Consider the following 20,199-nt stretch of genomic DNA (forward strand, 5'->3'; position numbering starts at 1 on the left):
AAATAGATGGACACATGCCAGAGCAGAACCCAAACCGCACCGGGGAGTCGGCTCCTGGCACTCAGCACCGGAATGTTTGGTTGCCAGGGTTGTAGCCATTACCAGGGAGCCCCTGTTCTGGGGGGTCAGTTTAACAGACCATGGCAACGCCAGGCTGGCCAGGATCCCGTTTACACACTCATGTCGCTAGGAGCTTTTCAGCAGGGCTTCTCCAGCCACAGCAAACCAATTTCTTTTCCCCCTGGAAACGGCGCTAGCTAAACTGTGCTGTACCGCGCTCCTCCAAGCGTACGAATGCCCCCTTTCCAGCCAGGGCAAGGAAGCAACCACGGAGGTGCCAGATAACTAAATTGGGACGCTCCCTGAGCCGCAGGGCTGTAGCAGAGCAGGGTCTGACAAGTCCAGATTCCTGAATTGACTCTGTGCAGTGCGGACTTGCTGTGTGGCCTTGGACAAGACGGTTAATTTCGGTGGCACATGGCGTCCCCAGCTGTAGCGCTGGTCTACTGCTGTGCGTAGCCACCACATGAGGATGTGTGCAAAAGATCAGAAGTCTTGTCTTCAGGACGGACTGAGAAATCACAGAGCCCACTGACTTTTACGGGAGTGGTGGGCGGCTCAGCTCTCTTGGAAAGGAAATCAGGGGCCAAGCTGGATAAAGTTCTGATTTTTAAAAAGTGCTTTTATTGCGAACATTTACAAAATTCCAACCCATTTTTAACGTGTTGCTAGTTCTTTACTTTCTCCCCACTGGACAGTCTGAAATTGCTGAAGTGGAGGGGGGAATTGTTACCTGAATTTAGGCCCCTCTCTCCAGAATGAGGTCATTCTGGAGCTTCGTAAACATCCTGACTTCGAGGCCACCACAAACTCAGGCACAGATATGCAGACAGCTTGTGCTGTATCTGCGACCAACAGCACCTGCCAACAGATCAGACTTCCACATGCCAAGAAAGGGGAATGCTTCTGCTAGGCTCCTCCACCAGGGAATGCAGCTTGAAGTCAACGGGACTTGAATGCTTATATCACGTCAGTGCCTAAATACCTTGAAACATCTGGCCTTTCCGCTTCGAAAATCTCACCCTTTGGAGGTTAACTTCAGGCTACTTTTGAACATTTTGCTGCGTATGAACATTCATAATAACATCAAGAACATATTGAAAGGTTAAATAACTTTTCACTGTTAACACTGGAAATCGTTTTGAAGGGACAGATGTCATGCCATTGAGAGAACAGTTAATAACAGTTTTTGCATCTGTTGCTACAAACACTGAGGCACACAATGTTTGCAGGATCAGAGACTCACATTTCCAGTATTTTGTTGTTTTGCTTGTGGTAGTTTTGTAAAATTCAATAGCCTCCTAGTTCTGACATTTAAAATCCAGCATTTATAATTGAGTTCATTATAAAGCATTAAGCTAAACATACAATGGGGAATGTTTTTAAGTTAGCATCACTCTGATTTAAATCACCATGTTTTATTTTAAATCAGTAATTTAAGTCAGTGGTTTAAACTTGCCTGGATTTACATCACTCCAGCCCATCGAGAAACCAACTACCTCGTGTTCAGAGTAAATGGGAGTTATCGGATGTACAACGTTTACTGCCCTACCATGTGGTTACCCCCTACATCCTCTTGTCCCTCTTGTCGTCAATTGCACAACATCAATTCCGAGAAAAATGCCGTGAACGTGTCTGTCACAGATGCAAGATCTGTAGAGAACAAACGACACCCCCTCCCACAGTCACGGTAAATTGTTTACTAGTGATACGATCTTCAGATTTCATTTTCGCCAAGCACAGACAGCTTAGCAAGCCACAAAATACTCCAGCCAGCAAAGTGTCGTGCCTTGCACTTTTCCCACAACTTACTGGCACTGCAGTACCTTCTGATCACGAGTCCCAGCTGAACGTCCCTGTGCGGCTCAACTTTCCATTAGCCGCACTGCAGTGCATTTGTTCATGGCAAAGTTTTGTGTTACTGTCACTCACGCTCTAATGGGCCTTTTAGAAAAAATAGTTACATCACTCGAGTTACTCAGAGCAGGCCCCCAGCTTTGCAGTTCTTTGTCGGAGTCCCTGCTATAACTCAGACCCTGGGTTGGTTATCTGGCAATTTCAGGATTTTTGCCGCCAGCCCCGAAAATGCTCAAGGGGGTAACAGAGCAAACCCTAAATCCTCTTGTGTCCCTGCACGGGTGACAGTGCTAATAAGGGGCAGGGAAAGAATCCACTTCCTAAAGGGAACAGCACTTCTGCCACAGTCAGACGTAAGGACACAGGGACTCAGGAAGGGCCTGGGGTCTGAAAATCTTCGTGCACAGGTGCGGTGTGATGTGCCGGGATCCTGCTTACGCATGCCCTGACTCTGAACTGGCTCCAATAAGCTGGTGAATAGGTAGTGCCCCCCAAGGCTGCAAGGAGGACTCCTCACCCTCCCACCACCTGTAAGAGACAGCTGCTAAGATCTCTAATGAAATCTATCCAAGCCCTGGGAACAAGTCTCAGTCCTCATGCCCACAGCTAGACCACTCACCGAACACTAAAGCTTTTCCCAGTCAGGATTTCCTGCTGCGCATGTTACATAAGGAGCAGAGCAGTCAGGGTCACAGTATTCCCAGACTCCCGCCTTGAACGATTTCCCCTTCCTGGACCCAGCAATCTTCTCCTAACGCAGAGCGATGGCTCGCAGCAAGCGCAGTTCTGTAAATATCTGCAGGCTCACCTCTGCTAGGCCTTGGGCTCTACACAGGAACACAGCCCCCAGCTCTCCCCCGGCCACCTGCTGTACTGCTCTGGCCATTGGCAAGCTCTGCGGCTTCACCGGCATTTCAGAGGAATGCTCCCAAGACGGGCGGGGGAGCCAAAAATCACCGCGACCCACAGCTAATGGCTGAAAGAGGCGCTCCGGCTGACTACACTCTCTATTGCTTTTGCTGGTGGCCTGGCTCTGTGCAAGCGTCTCCCGCGTCTGGATTGTGTGCGTGTGTGGGGGTGGTGGGAGAAGACAGCTCTGAACATACTGAGCTATTAACGACGTGCCAAAGGAGCACAATGTTCACAGTCTGGATCCCCTCCGCTTTCCTGGGCTGAACATTAGCTCCTAACAGGTGGCAGGGAGGAGGGCAGGGGGAGAGAAGACTCAGCAAGCCCAAAATCTTGCTGCTGCTAGAAAAGAATGGTCATCAGATAGCCTCCAGGAACGGCGGTTCCCCAGATGTCGTGGGTCCCACGGGAGCTGCACAAGGCCCTCACACATGCGCGATCAGAGTTGTTTTCAAACAGGAGCATCGATCGGGGCAGTGCATGCACTCGGACCTCCTCATGCACCCGGACCCAGGCAGAAAGGAGAAAAGTCCCTCACAATTCAAAGCCCATGCCTGTTGAGGACCCTGAAGAGCCAAGACAGAGGGCAAGTGATGGGATCCACATGGACTCCAGCATCTCCAAGAGCCACAGTTCTTGCCAGGAACACCAATGTTCTCTCCCCTCTTCGAGCATGAGTCAGTGTGGAGCCCACTCTAGATGCCTGGCAGGCCGTATCCTCCTGGGACAACAGGAGGGGCGAGGAGGGAGAGTTTCAGCTGCATCAGTCAAACAGGGATTGGAGCCATGCTCTCCCGCAATGGATCATCATGCCTGGCAGCCCTTAGGCTGGCACGTTCCTAAAGCAGGCGGAAGATGGTGCCTGTGCCCCGGGGGAGCACGCTTCAAAGTGCGGAGGGAGAGACCTGCCAGCCTGCGGATAGTAAGTGGAAATACACTGAGAGCCACTTAGCGAGTCTCTGCAGCAAAACAGTCTGGCCTTTCAATGCGCAGGATACAGCCATGAGGAGCTGGAGAGAGGCATCAGAGCAAGACTCTGGAGTACACGGCTTCTCTTCTGCTCGTGCAGAGCAAGACTTCAGGAAGAAGGCTGGTTTGGTGAGCAGTTGGTTCAGGGGGAGTCCTGAGAGGCCGGGCTGACCCTAACCCTAAGAACACATCCCATGCAAATACACCCGGAGAAGTTTTTTATATAGAACTATCAAATGCCAATGGACACGCCAGCTCCAGAGCCTCTGGTAGGTCTCAGACACCTGCGTCGGTTGGTCAGTCACATTTTAAAAACAATGAATTGAAATAGCCGGAGTGTTCATATACTAGCAGCTTTCAGCAGATTTCCACCAGTACTTGTTAGCTCACAGCAATTTAGCCCTGGGTTGGCTGATTTTGGCAAGCCGCTACTTTCAGGCAGCGATCGGAAGGGTCGGAGCTGCACGTGTACATTAAACGTCTCTTTTCACACACGCAGGGCTGTGCATTTAACATCCACCCACCCTCACTAGAGCGGAGATGAAACTGTAGTACGGAATCAGCCCTGTAAATTTCTCCGATCATGACAGCGGACAGGAACTGATCATTGCTCTTTTCAGCACCTACCTGCACCGGCTCCTCCAGAACCCCGCTGCAGATGGGGCAGATAAGGTCTTCATCAACATCCCCCTGAAAGCGGGCTACATCATACCCCATTGCTCACCACAGTTGCCAGAACCCTGGAGAGAGAGAAGGAAGGAGGAGATCAGGGGCAGGCAGAGAACTGCAGGGATCAGACTCATGTTCTGCTCCTCCGAAGGCAGAGCCTGATTTGGGAGTTTAAAGTCCCTCTTTGCAATGCTGAGAGTTGGAAACAGACCTGAGACTGCTGCATGCTAAGCCAGGGGCTTGCAGACCCACTCCAAGCCCTTACAAAATAGGGTGTGGTGCAGTGTTCTCAGCCCCACTTCCATGCATTGCTCTCCTGCTAGCGCCAATTGCACACTTCCCTCCCCACAAGGCATTACTCATCCCTCCGCATTTGTCCTCGCTACGGAAGGATTTGTGCGCGAGAGGGCAGAGGGGGTGCCGAGCGCCCAGGACACTACGGACACGTAGGGGGAACACTGGCCCACCAGACATGCTCAGACCACCGAGAGTCTAGCTCCGGGCTCTGCCACTGACACAGGGTGATCTTGGGCAAGTCACTTTGCCTCTCTCTGTCTCTGTAGCTCTGCCAGTCCCTGAGCAGGTGCCTGAACCGTGCCTGACACAATGAGCCAGCAAACTCAGACGGGGTCTCGAGGCGCTACCATAATTTGACTAACACATGCCCCTGGGCCACTGCCCGCTACAGGAACTCCGTCTGGAAATCCTCACAGCGAGGCCCCAGCTGGATACGTTTATGAATGGCATGTCTGCGGTCGCAGGGGACTGGACCTGACAACCCAGGAGGGTCCCTTCCAGGCCTGACCCTAGCCCTAATTTCTCAGCTTTGTTCCCCCACATAACAGCCTCCTGATTATCCTCAGCAATGCACGGATTCCCTTTGGCTTCCATTCCCTTTCTCCACCTCCGGGTTCCCATGCAGGGAACTAGAGACACTGCAGTCAACCTGAGCTGGTTACCCAGCGCTGTCCTGCCCAATACTCAGGGAACCGTGTCTCCATTCATTGGTTAAAGTGCGGCTTCTCCTCCGGCAAGCCACACCCCGCCTGCGGTTAGCTGCTCCCTGTGCCCAGAACAGCCGGATGGAGATGGGGATTCAGTTCATACTGAAGCCCTGTAATGTCTGGGGTACAGGAATCTCACAGCCCACTGGCAGTGCAAGTTATTCCCACATTCCTACAGCTCTTCTGCTCCTAAGCCAGGATTTGAGAAATGGATCCACTGATCCCAGTACTGTAAAACTTCAGGTGCTGCTCTAATTCCAGGCGTCTTAACGAGTCTTTCATGCATCCTCAGGGCACAGCACTGCCCGAGCCCCACAGAATTCGCCAGGGCTACCGTGGGCTTCTGGACTTTCCTACCCACGCTGGGTGTGCGGGAACATTAGAGGAAGGCTGTGGAGATTACACAGCATGATCGCAACCAACATCAAAATGTTTCAGAAGTGGGACTGGTCTGAGTCATGTGACACCATCCACCCCTCAGGGGAACACGCTCTATTTATGTGTCAATGCCTGGGGCGTCCGCATAGTGCCCAGGGAGGTGGGGGCCCTGACCTCTTTTGGGTCTCCAGTTGTTATCACAGTACACCTAGGTAAAGGGCCAGGAGTACCTGTGAACCTCATGAAGTACCCGCAACCTTCTACACGCCCCTGCACTGGGACAAAGGTCCTTTCATGGGCCCTCACCGACAGATCCCGCAGGAAGATACACTGGAGATGTGAGTGGGGTTATCAGAGCAGCTGGCAGTGATGGTCTAAAAGGTCTCCCCCATTTCTTACAGAGGCTCTTCCTAGACCAAAAGTTGCTATGGAGGAGACACAAGACTCCTAACCCTTGAACTAAGAAGTCAGCACATGGCCTGTGATTGGAGCTGCTCCTCTCTCTGCTCCACAAGCCAACCAGTAAGGGGGAGTGATTATGACATCAAAAGATAAGCCAGCCAGTCGCCACCTACCCCGTCAAGCATTTGAAAGCCATCATCCTATTGGTGCAAGTACCCCAAAAATGCATTGGAGTTTTGTCCCAGTTCCTGAACTAACCCGTCACAATCCAGTTGCCTGGCATCAGTCCACTCGGCCACTAGCGATGGCCCAGGAATGCTAGGTCAGCCCCAGACAGTGTCTGGGATAGCAAAGGAGGTTGCAGCTCCCCCAAAGGCCAAACAATGCCCTGGAAAGCAAAGCTGCCCATGTTTACGTCTGCAGTAACACCAAGAGTACAAAGATCTTGGTGTAACCATGGTGCGTTTTCCAAGCAAGAGAGCGCTCCACCCCACCGCCCAGGACAAGTCAAGTACTGCGAGAGTGGGTTCCATTAACAGGAGGGAGCTCAACATTTTTTTTTTTTTTAAGGGTTTTCACCAACAAACACTTGCCATGATGCATGGAGGTACAGTGTGGAAATGAACCTTGGACAAGGCATACGCTGTGGCAAAGCCACGTGAACGTGTCTCCCCTTCTGGATCCCAGAGGTTCCCAGTGAAGTAGGCCTTCTGCCGCGACAAAACTGCTTTGGCACTATCTACAGACAGATTTCCTGTGTGTCCCCTCAATGTCCGCTGGGAGGGCACGCTCATCTCTACCAATGCAGACGCCCTAGTCATTTGAAGGCCAGAGGATAAAGATCTCCATACGTATTCTGTCCCATCCAGTTCATTTTCCTCACTTTCGTAACACCAGTTCTAGGTTTCACAGCAGCCTTGTGCTGCTGCCCATCAAGGAACACCGGGCAAGCTTTCCACACTAGATCCATGCACCACTGAAGGTTCACACTGAACGCTCACAGGAGAAATGTTTGCCAGGATTGACGCGTCATTTCTCTGGCTCAGCGCTTCAGAGTGCACTTCCAATCCTTTACTTGTCATCTGTGTGGGGCCAACATGGGGCTTTAAAGGCCGTTACTTGCCCTGATTACATTCAATATGGACAACACGCAGACAAGGAACGGCATTGGGAAGAACAGAAAGCAGCATGACTGAGCAGCAAAGTGTATTGCGAGTCTGATTGGCGCAAAATCATTCTGGCTAAAAAAAATAAATCCATGCACTCTGCAGATGTCTGCGGTCCAAACTAACTGGCTGTTCTGTATGGTTGGAGTATATAACTGATGGCTTGAGCGACATGGCAACAGGGAACATTCAGAGTTGTCCATTAGTTGGCTGACTGAGTATCAGAACCAGACCCCGACCCCAGGCACTGAATGTCAAACTCTACACTAAAATACCCTGCAGCTGCTGTACGAGAGCCTTCCTCTGGAGTGGCTGTAAGTATTGAGCATCAGTTTCTACACGTTACCACTCTGAGTTTTTATAATCAGTCTTAATTTGATAGATCCTGGCACAGCAGGGATAGCAGCAGCACACAACATCCAGGAACTGCAGAGTAAATCTACCAACAGTCAAAGCAATATCAAGTCCAAGCGAAGATCAGAGAGGTAGAAAAGAACCATTCAGGTCCATTCCCTGAGACACCCCCCTGCCCCCGCCTCTGAAAATCCCCAGTCTAATCCCCCTTTAGCTGCTTTGGAAATCCCAGCTGTGACGCTCGAGTACAGAACCTCAGGCAGAAAGGAGAGACTCTAGACACCTGGTGCCCCGACGAAGGCCTTCGACGGGATGTTTTACAGCCAGAGGGGAGAGACGATGGATGGGATGAAACAGACAACACAAACAAGCCTAACTCAAGTCCTGGGCTGCTATGAGCAGCCCAGGCCAAAAGGCTGGAAGGGAAGCAATTTAGCTCACTAACACTTCCAGGCTACAGACACGCTTTGGACTAAATGCAGAGTCATGGCAGCTCCTTGTTTAGAAGCCTCCTGAGTTGGAGCTCAGCATCCTCGTTGTGTGGGAAATAATCTTCCCAAATGTGACATGCAGAGCAGCGTGAGGAAAGCCAAGACCCAGTGAGCCCGGAGTTAAACCCCTCGCGTAGCGGCTCCAGCAGGCCGAGGACAATAGAACTTCGCTAACAGGGCACAAGGCCACACACTAGCCGACACTTTGACTTGGGGACCTGTCAAGTCAAATCTGGTGAGTAAGTTATTCCACCCGCCCCCTCTGACAGCAGATACATGCAGCTGGTGGATGTACTGAGTCAGTATCAGATGCAAGAGACGAGTCAATAATGGGAGCCAGAACTTGTTGGACCCATCTCTTAAATCAAACTTAATTACGGCCTGCGCTGGAAGTCTTGGATTTCCAGCTTTGCCTAGCTTCTCAGAAAACACACACCCTGTTTTCATTATGGCCCATACGAAGTCTGCCAACCGCACTGCAGCTGGGCGAGTTTGGAGGAAACCTGTTCTGTAAGCAAAGTATTTTTTATAATCTTCCCAATTTCATAAACCCTGGGGGCCAGAAAAGTAAATTGAAACCAAAGGGAAAACAAGAAGGCCACAAGAGGGAGTGTCTCTTGTAGTTAAAGCACAGGACAGGGACCAGAACGCCAGGCCTCTGTTCCCAGCCCTGCCACTGACTCACCTTGTGATCTTGGGCATCACCCCTGCGCCTCGGTTTTACCATCTTTAAAGTATGTACGATACAGGAACATCTCTGGGGGAAGTCCTAAGTGTTCAAAGCACTCTGAGGGCTTCCAATGAAAGGCAAAAGCAAGGTTGTGGCAGTACTGGACTTTCGCTTCTGCCTGTGTTTCCTGTTGCTTCAGCCTAGTGGTCAGAGTGGGAATGGTCAGAAAAGGGGAGCCCAGAGTTCTGTCCCTAAGAGGCAAAGGAAAGTAACAGGCATTCGACATGTGGAGGAGATGCACTGGGGCAGCTGTGAGTATCTGTCACGGCTGCTTAAGCTAGTACAGGACCAAGACAGATGAATTCTGAAGGAATCACCCAGCCGGTGTTTAGAGAGGGTCGTTTACAAGCATTGCAAAGCTAGAAACACTCCCCCCATGAGCCTCTGCTGCAGTCTTCTCCTTATCTACTAGGGGGAGAGCCAGTTTGGGGAGGGGCCGGCCCAAGCCACACAGACACGGCCCTGGACTGATAAGCAGATTGTTTAGCAGAAGATGGGAGAGACAGATAGTGAATGAATCGAAGGCCTTGTGTACACTTAAGTTTTGCAGCTTTAACTCTGTGGGTGTGGATCCAGGCCAGCAGAACCCCTAGTGCACAGTCAGGCCAGCAGAACAGTGCTTTGGAGGCCAGTGCAGCCGAGCTTGAGGAACTATCTCGCATCAGCAGAACGACACCTATGCTGCGAGTTCCACTGGCAAAGCAATGTCAGTAAAACCAAAACAATTCCCGATTGTCATAGTTACGCTGGTAAAATATGCAGCCCAGACCAAGCATGAGAGAAGAAATGAACTGCTTAGCCACGGGCAGAGCCCAAGCACTCCAGCCTGCCATGGGTTTCTGACGTGCAACATTTCTGCTCATCTGGCCCCGCTGTCTTCTATTCCAACCTTCACATGACCTTGCTGCTTCGGGCACAAAGTCGCATCCACTGCAGCTTCCTCTCTGCCACCTAGCTTCCCCTCATCCCAGATCCAAGTGGAATCGGTGCAGCCAAGAGAGATGACGACCCCACGGCTCCAACAATGACCTTTCGCTCTCCCAGTGCGCCTCTCCAGCACAAAGCAGATGCTGCTGCTCACCGACAGCAACGCGCCCCATTCTGAAGCGGACGATTAACTGGAGTGACGTGCAGCAGAACATCGAGCCAGCTAGAACACCGTCTGCATGACCTAGCTGGCCAGCAACCTTGATAGAACAGTGCAATGCAGGGGACAGAACGGTGTGTGGCACAGAAACCGAATGCAAGCTGAGGTCGTTTCGATACCCAGCACGGCGAGGTGGCGGAAGGACACACTCTGACAGCATATCAATTAGGCAGTGGGATCTAAAGTCTCCCTTGAGCTGGAAACCACAGGCACTTGCCACCTCACTGCTCAGATGAAAATCTGAAACCCTTCCGCAACGAAGGGGAGAGAGAATTTATTACACCAAATGCACCTTGGAGCCCATGTGAGAGGCATGAACATCAAGGGGTAAATGATCAAAGCAAGACTGAGTTTTGGCCTCACGTCTCCCACGGCAACTGCCCTGCAGAGATGAGACGGTTACTCTGGCCCCACGTGGCAGCTGGACAACAGCATATTATGGAAGGACTAACAAATGAAAGCCTGAGTTTTCTATGTGGTTACAAGGTGTGCATGCGCTCCCACCTACAACTTCCTCCTGAGCAGGGGCGGCTCTGTGTATTTTGCCAGCCCAAGCACGGCGCGCCTGTGGGAGGTCTGCTGGTAACGCGAATTCAGCGGCGCACCTGTGGGAGGTCCGCTGGTAATGCGAATTCAGCGGTGCGCCTGTGGGAGGTCTGCCGGTCCTGCGCCTTCAGCGTACATGCCGCCGAATTGCTGCTGAAACCACGGGACCAGCGGACCTCCCGCAGGCATGCCACCAACGGCAGCCTGACAGCCGCCCACACCGCGACCCACTGGGCATCCCCCGCGGCTTCCCGCCCCAGGCACGTGCTTGGTGCGCTGGTGCCTGAAGCCGCCCCTGCTCTGAGTGAGGCTCATTTAGATTATTTGGGGGATTTTATTAAGTCTCCTCCCATGCCAGCTTCTGCCAACTGATGGGGCCTGTTTTATTGGTAGCTAGAGCCTTTATTCATGTGCCAGATTTTCCAGGTCAACCTGTTACTCTTTCCAGGGTAGCGTTACCCTTAGCGGCTGTAGGTGCTTAATGTGGCTTCAACCACATGGAGAGCATGGGTTTGACGGTCGGACCTGGGAATGCAGAGTTCTGTTTTTAAGAGGCCAAAGCTCGTACTAAGACGGTTTCGTTGATGAGTTTTGTCTGATCTACACTTGGCCAGGGTGGATGTGGGGGACGAAGCATTGACAGACTCAATTACTTAGAGATGGAGGTTGAGGCCTTGACTTCACTGCTGAAAAAGTGAATGTTTTACCAATGGGTAACTAATGTTTGAGAGCTGCACTAAGGGGGAAAACCCAGTGAAGAGAAGGCACTTTAGTTTTACTGAGATGAATGACGCACTATGTCCCTGCCTGGCGCTGACCTCACCTAGCTAACCTAGGGTGAAACTGAAGTGCCTTCTCTTCACACTGTTTTTACCTCAGAAAAGCTCCCGCATATTATCCCAAGGCTAAAAACCCACCTGTTGGGGGTTTTTTAGCAGTGAAGACTAAACCTAATTGCCTGTCAACAAAGCCTAGTTAACTCCACTCCAAGAGGTAAAGAAAGATCAGAGACAGGAACACAACTTTGACAAAACCTGGGATATGCAGGATTGTTATAGCCCTGTTCTTTCAGTCCCCATCCCTAGAGAAGTTCATGGAGAATAGGTCCATCAATGGCTATTAGCCAGGATGGGCAGGGATGGGGTCCCTGGCCTGTTTGCCAGAAGCTGGGAATGGGCAACAGGGAATGGGTCACGTGATGAGTCCCTGTTCTGTTCATTCCCTCTGGGGCACCTGGCATTGGCCACTGTTGGAAGACAGGACACTGGGCTAGATGGACCTTTGGTCTGACCCAGTATGGCCACTCTTATGTTAGTCCCAGGATCTTAGAGAGACAAGGTGGGTGAGGTAGTATCTTTGATTGGACCAACTTCTGTTGGCACGAGACACGAGCTTTTGAGCTTACACAGAGTTCTTCTGCAGGTCTGGCTCACCTCACCCACCTTGTCTGTGTAAAACCTGGGATGAAATTTGTGCCACAACCAAGGATAATTTGGGTACTTTATTTCCTTGCTTCTTATGACCTGGAGTGGCCGAACAAAACTAAAGTTTGGGCCTGAAAGCAGCCAACAGTGAATAATGGCACCTGGCCGGCAGAGCTAGTAAGGACGCTTATTTCCATGCCAGTAACAGACGGGAGAGGGACACGTTTTTGACTGAAATTCAGAGGGTTTAAGAAATTATATCCTTGTCATTTTGCAAGAGTCTTTTTTTTTTTTTTTAAAGTAAGATTTTTCCACTAACTTGCCACAGTGATTTAGAGAGAAAAAGACTGCAACAGCACATGGCTCTTCACCTATCAACCTTCCCGTGGCCCAAGACAACTGTACCATTGACTGCTCGAACGCGAGCGTGACTAGGAACAGAGCTGTTCAACCATAAGCTTCAAGTCAGAGGCATCAGTTGTCTTTTCAGAGCAAGAACTTGAACAGAAACTCAAATGTGCACTGAGCTGAATGGTTATCAAAGAACTCACCCACGCAGCACTAGTACAAAATGCCTTTGATTGCACTCGTCGGCATCCAGGAAGTCTGCTAGCAATTTCAAACAATGTGCGCTCCACTCAGAGGGAAAATTCGGGAATGAAAAGGTTTAACTCAGTAATAGCATTTCTAGTTTTATACACGTGTTTAACCTGCAATTATCTATAGAGCCCAACCCTGTGATATTTAGGCACTGATGCATTCACGCCAACATGTGCGCCACATACGTGTGACAGGTAACATGGATCGTGGCAATAATCGTTTGGGAAGGCATTCAAATCATAACCCACCAGATCGATCTTATTTGACATCAGTTACAGGAGGATTATGGGAACTGTAGTTTAAATTATTTAATAAGAATCTACAGTTTTCTTTACTCTTCTCACTAATCCCTAGCGAGCCACCACCATCACCAGCAGTTGTTGCCCTAACATACTTACTTTGAAACACTGGTGAAGAATTAATCCCATCTCTGAATTTGTTCGTTTACATCACACTAGAAAACCATTTGATCAGGTTTCTGTTAATCAGTGCAGCCCCTCCCACATGTATGAGGAAACCCTGTATTCTGAAGCACCAATCCTCGTTCTAAGTTGGTTTACCCCATCAGACAGACTTCCTAAACTAACGACCACCAGCAGTAATCTGCAGAGATTTTAGCGCGTGACGTGAAGATCAGATGACGGGTCTGCACTGCAGAGAGTTACCCCAGGTGATCAGCACCCACTTTAGCCTAGCCCAGCCGTGAGCAGCCACATCACAAAGCCACAGGAGAATACTGCGTCCTCACTGGGTCTCTGTAGCGCAGTAACTTGAGCCACTCTGATCCTTTCCCAGGGAACTGTGAAAAAACTTGTCTGTCCTTCTGGGTGTGTGTGGGGAATTGTGGGAAGGCGCTGGAGGACTATTAGCACTCAAGGGATTCAGACTGAAAAGCAGGCAGGTTACCAGCCGGAGCGCAAGCAGAATCCAGGCTATAGCCTGCACCCACAGCCAGCCAGCTAGCCGGGGTCGAAGGCAGCACTAAACTCGGAGGGAAGGTTTTCATGTGTGGATGGAAGGGGGTTAAGGGCAATGGCCCAGTAAGAGCCCAGGGTAACTCTTCAGTGAAGACATATCCTGAGTGATTACACAGCATTTTAGGGACCTAAATCATGAGGCATGCTAGCACCACATATCAATGTTTGCAGCACTGTACAAGAATACACGAGGATAGCCCCTGCCCAGAAGAGCTTGCACCCTAAAGGCCTTAGCAATGGCTTTAACGGGAGTTGGACGGGGTCCTAAAGAACAGGGGTGCCCGGGACTTTACACAATAGAGTTCACCACCAAAATAAGTTACTTAAAAGTTAAAGCAAAAACACTTTAACAAGCCTCCTCCAGGAGGTGGGAAGCAACCTGGCTCACCATCCACCCTGAGCTATGCAAAGCCAAGTTATCCCTTCAGACCATGAAGCAGAGACATGAAAGCACAAGCCATGCAGCTTCCCAGAAAATCTAACTTAGAGGAGTGTCGACTGCTCCCTCAGCCTGGCAAGCCTCCTTCAAACAATCTGAGGACTCCGCTTGCTTCACGTGTCTTCCTGATGAGACACTTAGGCCCGTGTCCTTCACGCGTGCTGCACACTTTGTCCCCTGGACTTCCCTTGCCCTGGAGGGCTGCTACAGAACGGACACTTAGGCAGAAGAGTGCCCCGCCCACCTGCTAGGGGAAACATTCTCTGACTTCTTTAGAGAGGGAGTCTCACTGAAATGAACACACAATTGAATGAGGCTCTTATACAAACTCATTCTTGAAAGCGGATACCCTCCATTATTTAAAAAACCGCTTCCATTGTACCCACTTTTTAGATCGATTGAAACCAAAGAGCCACAGTACACAATGAAGTATGTATCAATACCATTGTTAAATGCAAAAATGCATTTGCAAATACCAGTGGTTTCTCTTATCTAGGGCTTTTCATCCTTAGATCTCAGAGCGCTTTCAGAAGGTGGTCGGTATCATGAGAAAAACCAGAGGTAAAGATCACGTATGTGACTATTCAGGATGGTATATAAAAGATTTAAGGCACCCAAAGGTACTTACCCATAAAGCATTTCTGCTCGAGTTGGAAAATATGCTTAATCAGGATGTTTGAACACACAGACCAGACGTGCTGCCTCCTGTGAATGACAGTGATTGTGATCTGTGTATTTCTGCAGCCCGAGCACATTACTGGTTACTCCCTGAGAAAAAGCATCACTTAATTATTTTCCAAAACGCCATGCTCTGAACCCAGCCTTCATCACACCCAAATGAATGAACGTTTCTGACATGAACCTGGACTCCAGCCTCGATGGCTTATGAAGCGGCTTTTGTTAAAACACAGATTCAGTGCTGGTGATTGATTGAAAGTCCCCTGGACTTGGGCTTTCCATGCTGAGCAGGACAGGCACAGCAGGGCCAGTGGCCAGGAATGTGCTTCTGGCATGTCCCAGAGCCCCACCTCCAGAGCCTGGAGAAGAGTTCAGTCTCCGTGCCCCATTTAACTCTTTGGCCTCTCTGATGCCACATCCAGTTATGGGCCAATTAGCAGCAGGTGTGTCTGTGAGGCGCACAGCTGTCTACAGAGAGCTGTCCCAAGAGACAAACTCATTTCACGCGGGGGCACTGATCAACTGCAAGAGGTAACAGCCTTGTCCAATAAAGATCAGTGCTGAAACTGAATTGGGGCCTTTAACTTCTGGGTCACTAGGTCCCATTATACATTGCCCAAGCCCCCCACCAAGCCTCCCTTGCACGTACAGCTTTCCAGGCTAGGAAGTGCTTATTTAACAACCAGTAATTCCTGTGGCTGGCGGAGAAATGCAGCAGGGCACAGAATGGAGCCCACGGCACATCTACCAGCAGAGGCAAAGAGCATAGGGAGATGTCAGACTGCAGGATCACTGAGGCAGGAACCCTGCTTAGTAGATCTGTGAAAGCCCCAGGCATCCATTCCTATGGACAGTCATGCACAAAGGCCGTGATCAGAATCAAGGCCCCTTTGTGCTGGGTCTATACAACCATACAGTAAAGAACAGCTCCTGCCACAAAGTGCTGACACATAATGCGCTGTGGATAACAACAGGGAAAGGATAACTGGTAGTAATCAGAGCCAGGAATTAAGTCAATGAATGTTTTGACATGAACTTCAGCGGGAAATCAGGTCTCATACCATTAGAGAATCAGAAGACTCCATTTCCCCAGCACTGCTAGCAATGTTCAAAATGCCCCTTACATTACTGCAGAGCCCTTCTGCTGTCACAATGTGCGAGAGAGACACTGTGCACTTTTTAAAGAGTCACATTCGAAACGCTTACGTAATAGCATGGTATTTTTCAAATAAAGTTAAACATGTTCAAGATTCTTCCCCCTTTATCACTCCAAGACAGCAAAATTATTAGTAGATACCAAATTAGAGCTGGCAAAGTGGAATTTAAACACACAAAAAAAAGTGGAGTTACAAAAAAAATCAAATGGCTCATTGCTTCTTATTCAACATTGGACAAAACAGCTTTTCAAAAATACGGTCTCCTTGACGATAGTTCAGTTGACACCCTACCTACAAAGGAAATATTAATGGCGTAGTTTCTAGCAGGTGCTAGACACAGTGTTCCAGAACAACAATACTTACACCAAATTTTATTTTGCTTTTTCACCTGGTCAATTGCAGGAACTGTCATACTGCCAGAAATAATGGAGAAAGTCTCAACTGTGCCTATGCAACAGCAAAACCAAACCATTCCAGAGACACAGAAAACACAGGCCATTTCTCACTGGGAAGATGCAAAGGTCCAGACTGCAGTTCAGTGAAGTTTTTCAGACTTATGATCAGATAAACATTTCAGTGGCCACTGCAGATTCACTCAGGAATATCAGGGCTGCACCTGAGGGGAGTGACACTGGCTAGGCCACCATACAGAAAACATATCACCAAAAAAGGAAACCCAACAGTTTTTGCCTCTTAGACTAGACCCTAAGCATTGGGATGTAAGTGAAATATTTCATCTACGTACTGGTGAACAAATCTGTCTTTACAGCATAAAATTGCTAAGGGCTCTATTCAGTGAGAAATATTTATTGTTTTCTGCTGTGGAGAAGCCTAGGCAAGCTGGTGGAAGTTGACTGTGCCCCAAGCTGACTGATTTATTGAGAACGCTCACATGCACTACACAGTCCAACTAACCTTTACATTTTTTATTTTTTTAAATAATGGCCTCCAGTCATCACTCCCACCAGCTGGGAGGCCTTTCCAGATTCCAACATGAGCTCCACTGTTAAGATGTTTTTAAATAATTATGATTTTACTGCATGTTATGTTGAATCTTCCTCCTTAGAAAGGCATCGAGTAATTTTACAAGGGTGTTTTAATTCCCAAATTCTAGACTATCACAGGAAAGAAAAGTTGCCCTGGAAATCAAGTGGAAACAGCTTGGGGTGGGTGGGTGAGTATTTTTTTAAAATCCAATCAGAACCCTAAGGTCAACCATTCAAACGAGTGCTTAAAGGACAACTTGGATTTTTCAAATAATTTACCATCCTCCGGCCCAAATCCAGTTTCTGACAGAGCCACCTTGAAATAGTTATGCCCTGGAATTGAATAACGGGCTTGCTGTCCCCTGTGGTTGATTATATGGAAAGGTCTTGTAAGGGCTTTGTTCTGTGTTTGCATGGTGCCCAGTGCAATGGGCCCCTGACCCCTAGGCAGACCCTAACCCAAACAATAACCATTTCTCCACGGGAGAAACTGATTGTACAGAAGAAACACTGAATGTGACAATACACAAGGCACTGTCAGTCGCGCAAAATAAGGGCCAGGTTCTGCATCAGGGTCTGGACATGCAGATCCTCATGCTGAGCTCCAGTGAAATCAGAGGGGCTGATCATGTCCACAGGGGGTCTGCCCATAAGATTTCCAATGCAGGATCAGAACTTGTACCTGCATCTCTTGTTACTGGAGCAGATACAAAGTGTTTTTGACAAGTGCGATCTCAATTCAGTTATAGCCCCTTAGCTTGTACAGAAAAGGGGGACTATCCTCCCCACCACCCCTACACACTGTTCTTTACAAATGAAGCTGCTGATTTGGTTCCGAACACTCCTGTGTCTGAATCTCTTTTAATTAAACGCTTCTGCTGCTCGAGATCTGGAAGAAGATTTGAACTGAAGTATTTACCTTCTGTGGCAGAATTCCTCCTGAAATGGCAAAGACACAGGGGTGGGTTTTGATTGCTCTTTTTAAGCAGCTGCTCCCAGCGGCCCATCTTTTCCCTTCCTCCTCACTTGGATTAAAACGTCATTCTTCCCGGTGACCAAGATCTGTTCCCACAGGAATAGTCAGGAGGTCACAAACGGGCTTGATCTATGAATAGGAACAAGGAGAACAAAATGAGTAATGTAAACAGAAATATGGCACACCCCCGCCCTGCACTCCTGGCATCACGTGGGAGACGGCCTAACCTTTTCTACCCAGGAACTCCTGTTCCATTGACAACATGCCTCCAGCCACGTGCATCCCTCCTGCCCCACCCGATACACCCGCATTTCTTAAAAGCCTCTTGCTGCAAAGCATTTGAAACATTTTTATAACCTGCCTAACAAGGCTGCACATCCTGTGTTGCTGATGCAACCAGGATCTGCACAGTCTCAGCCTTTTCAACCAGTGATATTCCTTCTCTGAACAAGAACAGATACAAATCCTCTCTAAGGACAGGAAACTGAAGCATGTGAGCGATCTGGGAAAATATCGCTTTGTTCCCAAGTCTTGTCCTCCAGGCAGCTAAAAGGCTGCCTGCTGCATCATTTCAATAGCAAGATATTTGCTTCAGGTCTGGATGCTACCAGCTGTTTTAGGGAACAGACATTCAGTCGGGTGTTCTGCCACATGCTGGGTACAGGGGAGTTTTCAATGTGAAGGGCTCTCCCAGGGTGTCATAAAATCACCTCTGCGAGGGCAATGGCCCCCACCTCTGCACCACTATCTACACTGGCACTTTACAGCGCTAAGGGGGGGTGTTTTTTCAAACTCCGAGTGAAGAAAGTTTCAGCGCTGTCAGTGGCAGTGCAGACAAAGCCTACGAGAAGTTTTCAGCGTGACTGATGCTCGGTAGGGACATAACCCAATTTCAGGTAAAGAATTTTCAAATCAGGAACGTTCTGTCCTGGAATGATTTCACACAACAGAAAGGGAAGCATTGGGAGAAGGCGTATACCCCCCTATAGGTAAATGCAGCACTTTAGAAGCTAAGCAATCTGGTCAAATATAGTTCTTCAAACCACCACTGAACAGGACACCCTAGTGATCTCCCTGTGACATTTACACAGCAATGAACTGGGAACCATCACACCTTGTACTTTTTGTAAGTCTAGCACCCAAAATTCACTATCACAACATGAAGCACATTTGTCACTACTGTACTGCATTTTCCATAGCGGGTTAAGTAATTTCACATTTACCACTGAAACTATATAAAACCCAATTCCACTTCAGTCCCCACTCCCCTGACCCTTCCTCAAATGCCTGCGCAAACAACTGAGCTCTGAAAGACAACGGATTCATATAGCACTTAGAAAACCACAACATGCTAAATGTTCTCCATATTCCCTTTTATCAATGTAGTGTGTATATAACTCCTGGATAGACACTGTATATATCTGATCAGTTCCCTCACCTCTTGTCTCTGTATGCCACTGTTTTCTAGACTGTGCTTTCCTATGGGGGGATAGAGAAAAGGGGCCCCAATCCTGCCTGAATTAAAGTAGCACCCAGAGGCTACAAATTTCAATAATTCACCATAACACCAAAAATTCCCTGCCCAATTAAAAAGTAACCATGGTAACCTATTAGGAGAGCATTTATGATGCAACACAAGGAGGCGGAACCTCTGTATTCCCCAAACCACAGTGATTTTGCCCCATTTTCTCAGCAACAATTTAGCAGCAGCTCAAGCAGCTCAGACTCCACCAACATGGGCCAGGCTGATGCAGACGGTATGAAATATCAGCAGACATTAAAGTCAGAGGGCATCATCAGGATGAATTAGAGCTCATTTCCTGGCACAGACGCCCAGGGGAGGGGAAAAATCCTGGGGGTTTTAAATCGGGTTATTTGCTTAGTCACTAAACTTACAAAACAATCACTTTTGGCAGCACTGCCCTGAACAAGCCAGAACCCTGTGGCCACCAGCACACACCTGGGGGGAGCCCTGTATAACCACACAGTGCCCTAAGGGCCCCCTCTCAGACTCTGTCCAGAGTCCCCCACCAGACCATTCGTCCTTGGCCACCTCCCCCAGCCTCCACCCACAGCCCCCCAGATCATTCCCTGCCAACCTTCAGCCCCTTCCCCAAACTGAGCACACAACCCTCCCCCAACCAGACCCCACCCCGTCTCCGCACAAACCCCACCTTGCCAGATCCTGTCCTACCAACCCCCAGCTCCTCCCTCAAACCAGCCCCCCATCCTCCAGACCCCCCGCCAGATCCCATCCTACCAACCCCCAGCTCCTCCCCC

The 20,199-nt window shown here is 49.3% G+C and overlaps 1 protein-coding gene across 2 annotated transcripts in view; it reads right to left on the bottom strand.

The window, feature by feature from the left end:
* The window catches only part of RNF41 (ring finger protein 41), a 28,591-nt gene that overhangs the window by 6,783 nt on the left and 1,609 nt on the right, over nt 1–20,199 (bottom strand). Inside the window, exons 2-4 of one of the 2 annotated variants that reach the window (XM_075061106.1) lie at nt 17,863–18,048; nt 14,751–14,827; nt 4,423–4,535 (exon numbers count right to left, since the gene is read on the bottom strand). In XM_075061106.1, the coding sequence (XP_074917207.1) occupies nt 4,423–4,512 (90 nt within the window). In that variant the 5' untranslated portion in view covers nt 4,513–4,535; nt 14,751–14,827; nt 17,863–18,048. The remainder of the gene's footprint in view (nt 1–4,422; nt 4,536–14,750; nt 14,828–17,862; nt 18,049–20,199) is intronic. The other variant, XM_032785585.2, reaches the window with a different exon arrangement.

This window comes from Chelonoidis abingdonii, chromosome 26 (genome assembly GCF_003597395.2).
Source record: "Chelonoidis abingdonii isolate Lonesome George chromosome 26, CheloAbing_2.0, whole genome shotgun sequence".
Classification (NCBI taxonomy): Eukaryota; Metazoa; Chordata; order Testudines; family Testudinidae; genus Chelonoidis; species Chelonoidis abingdonii.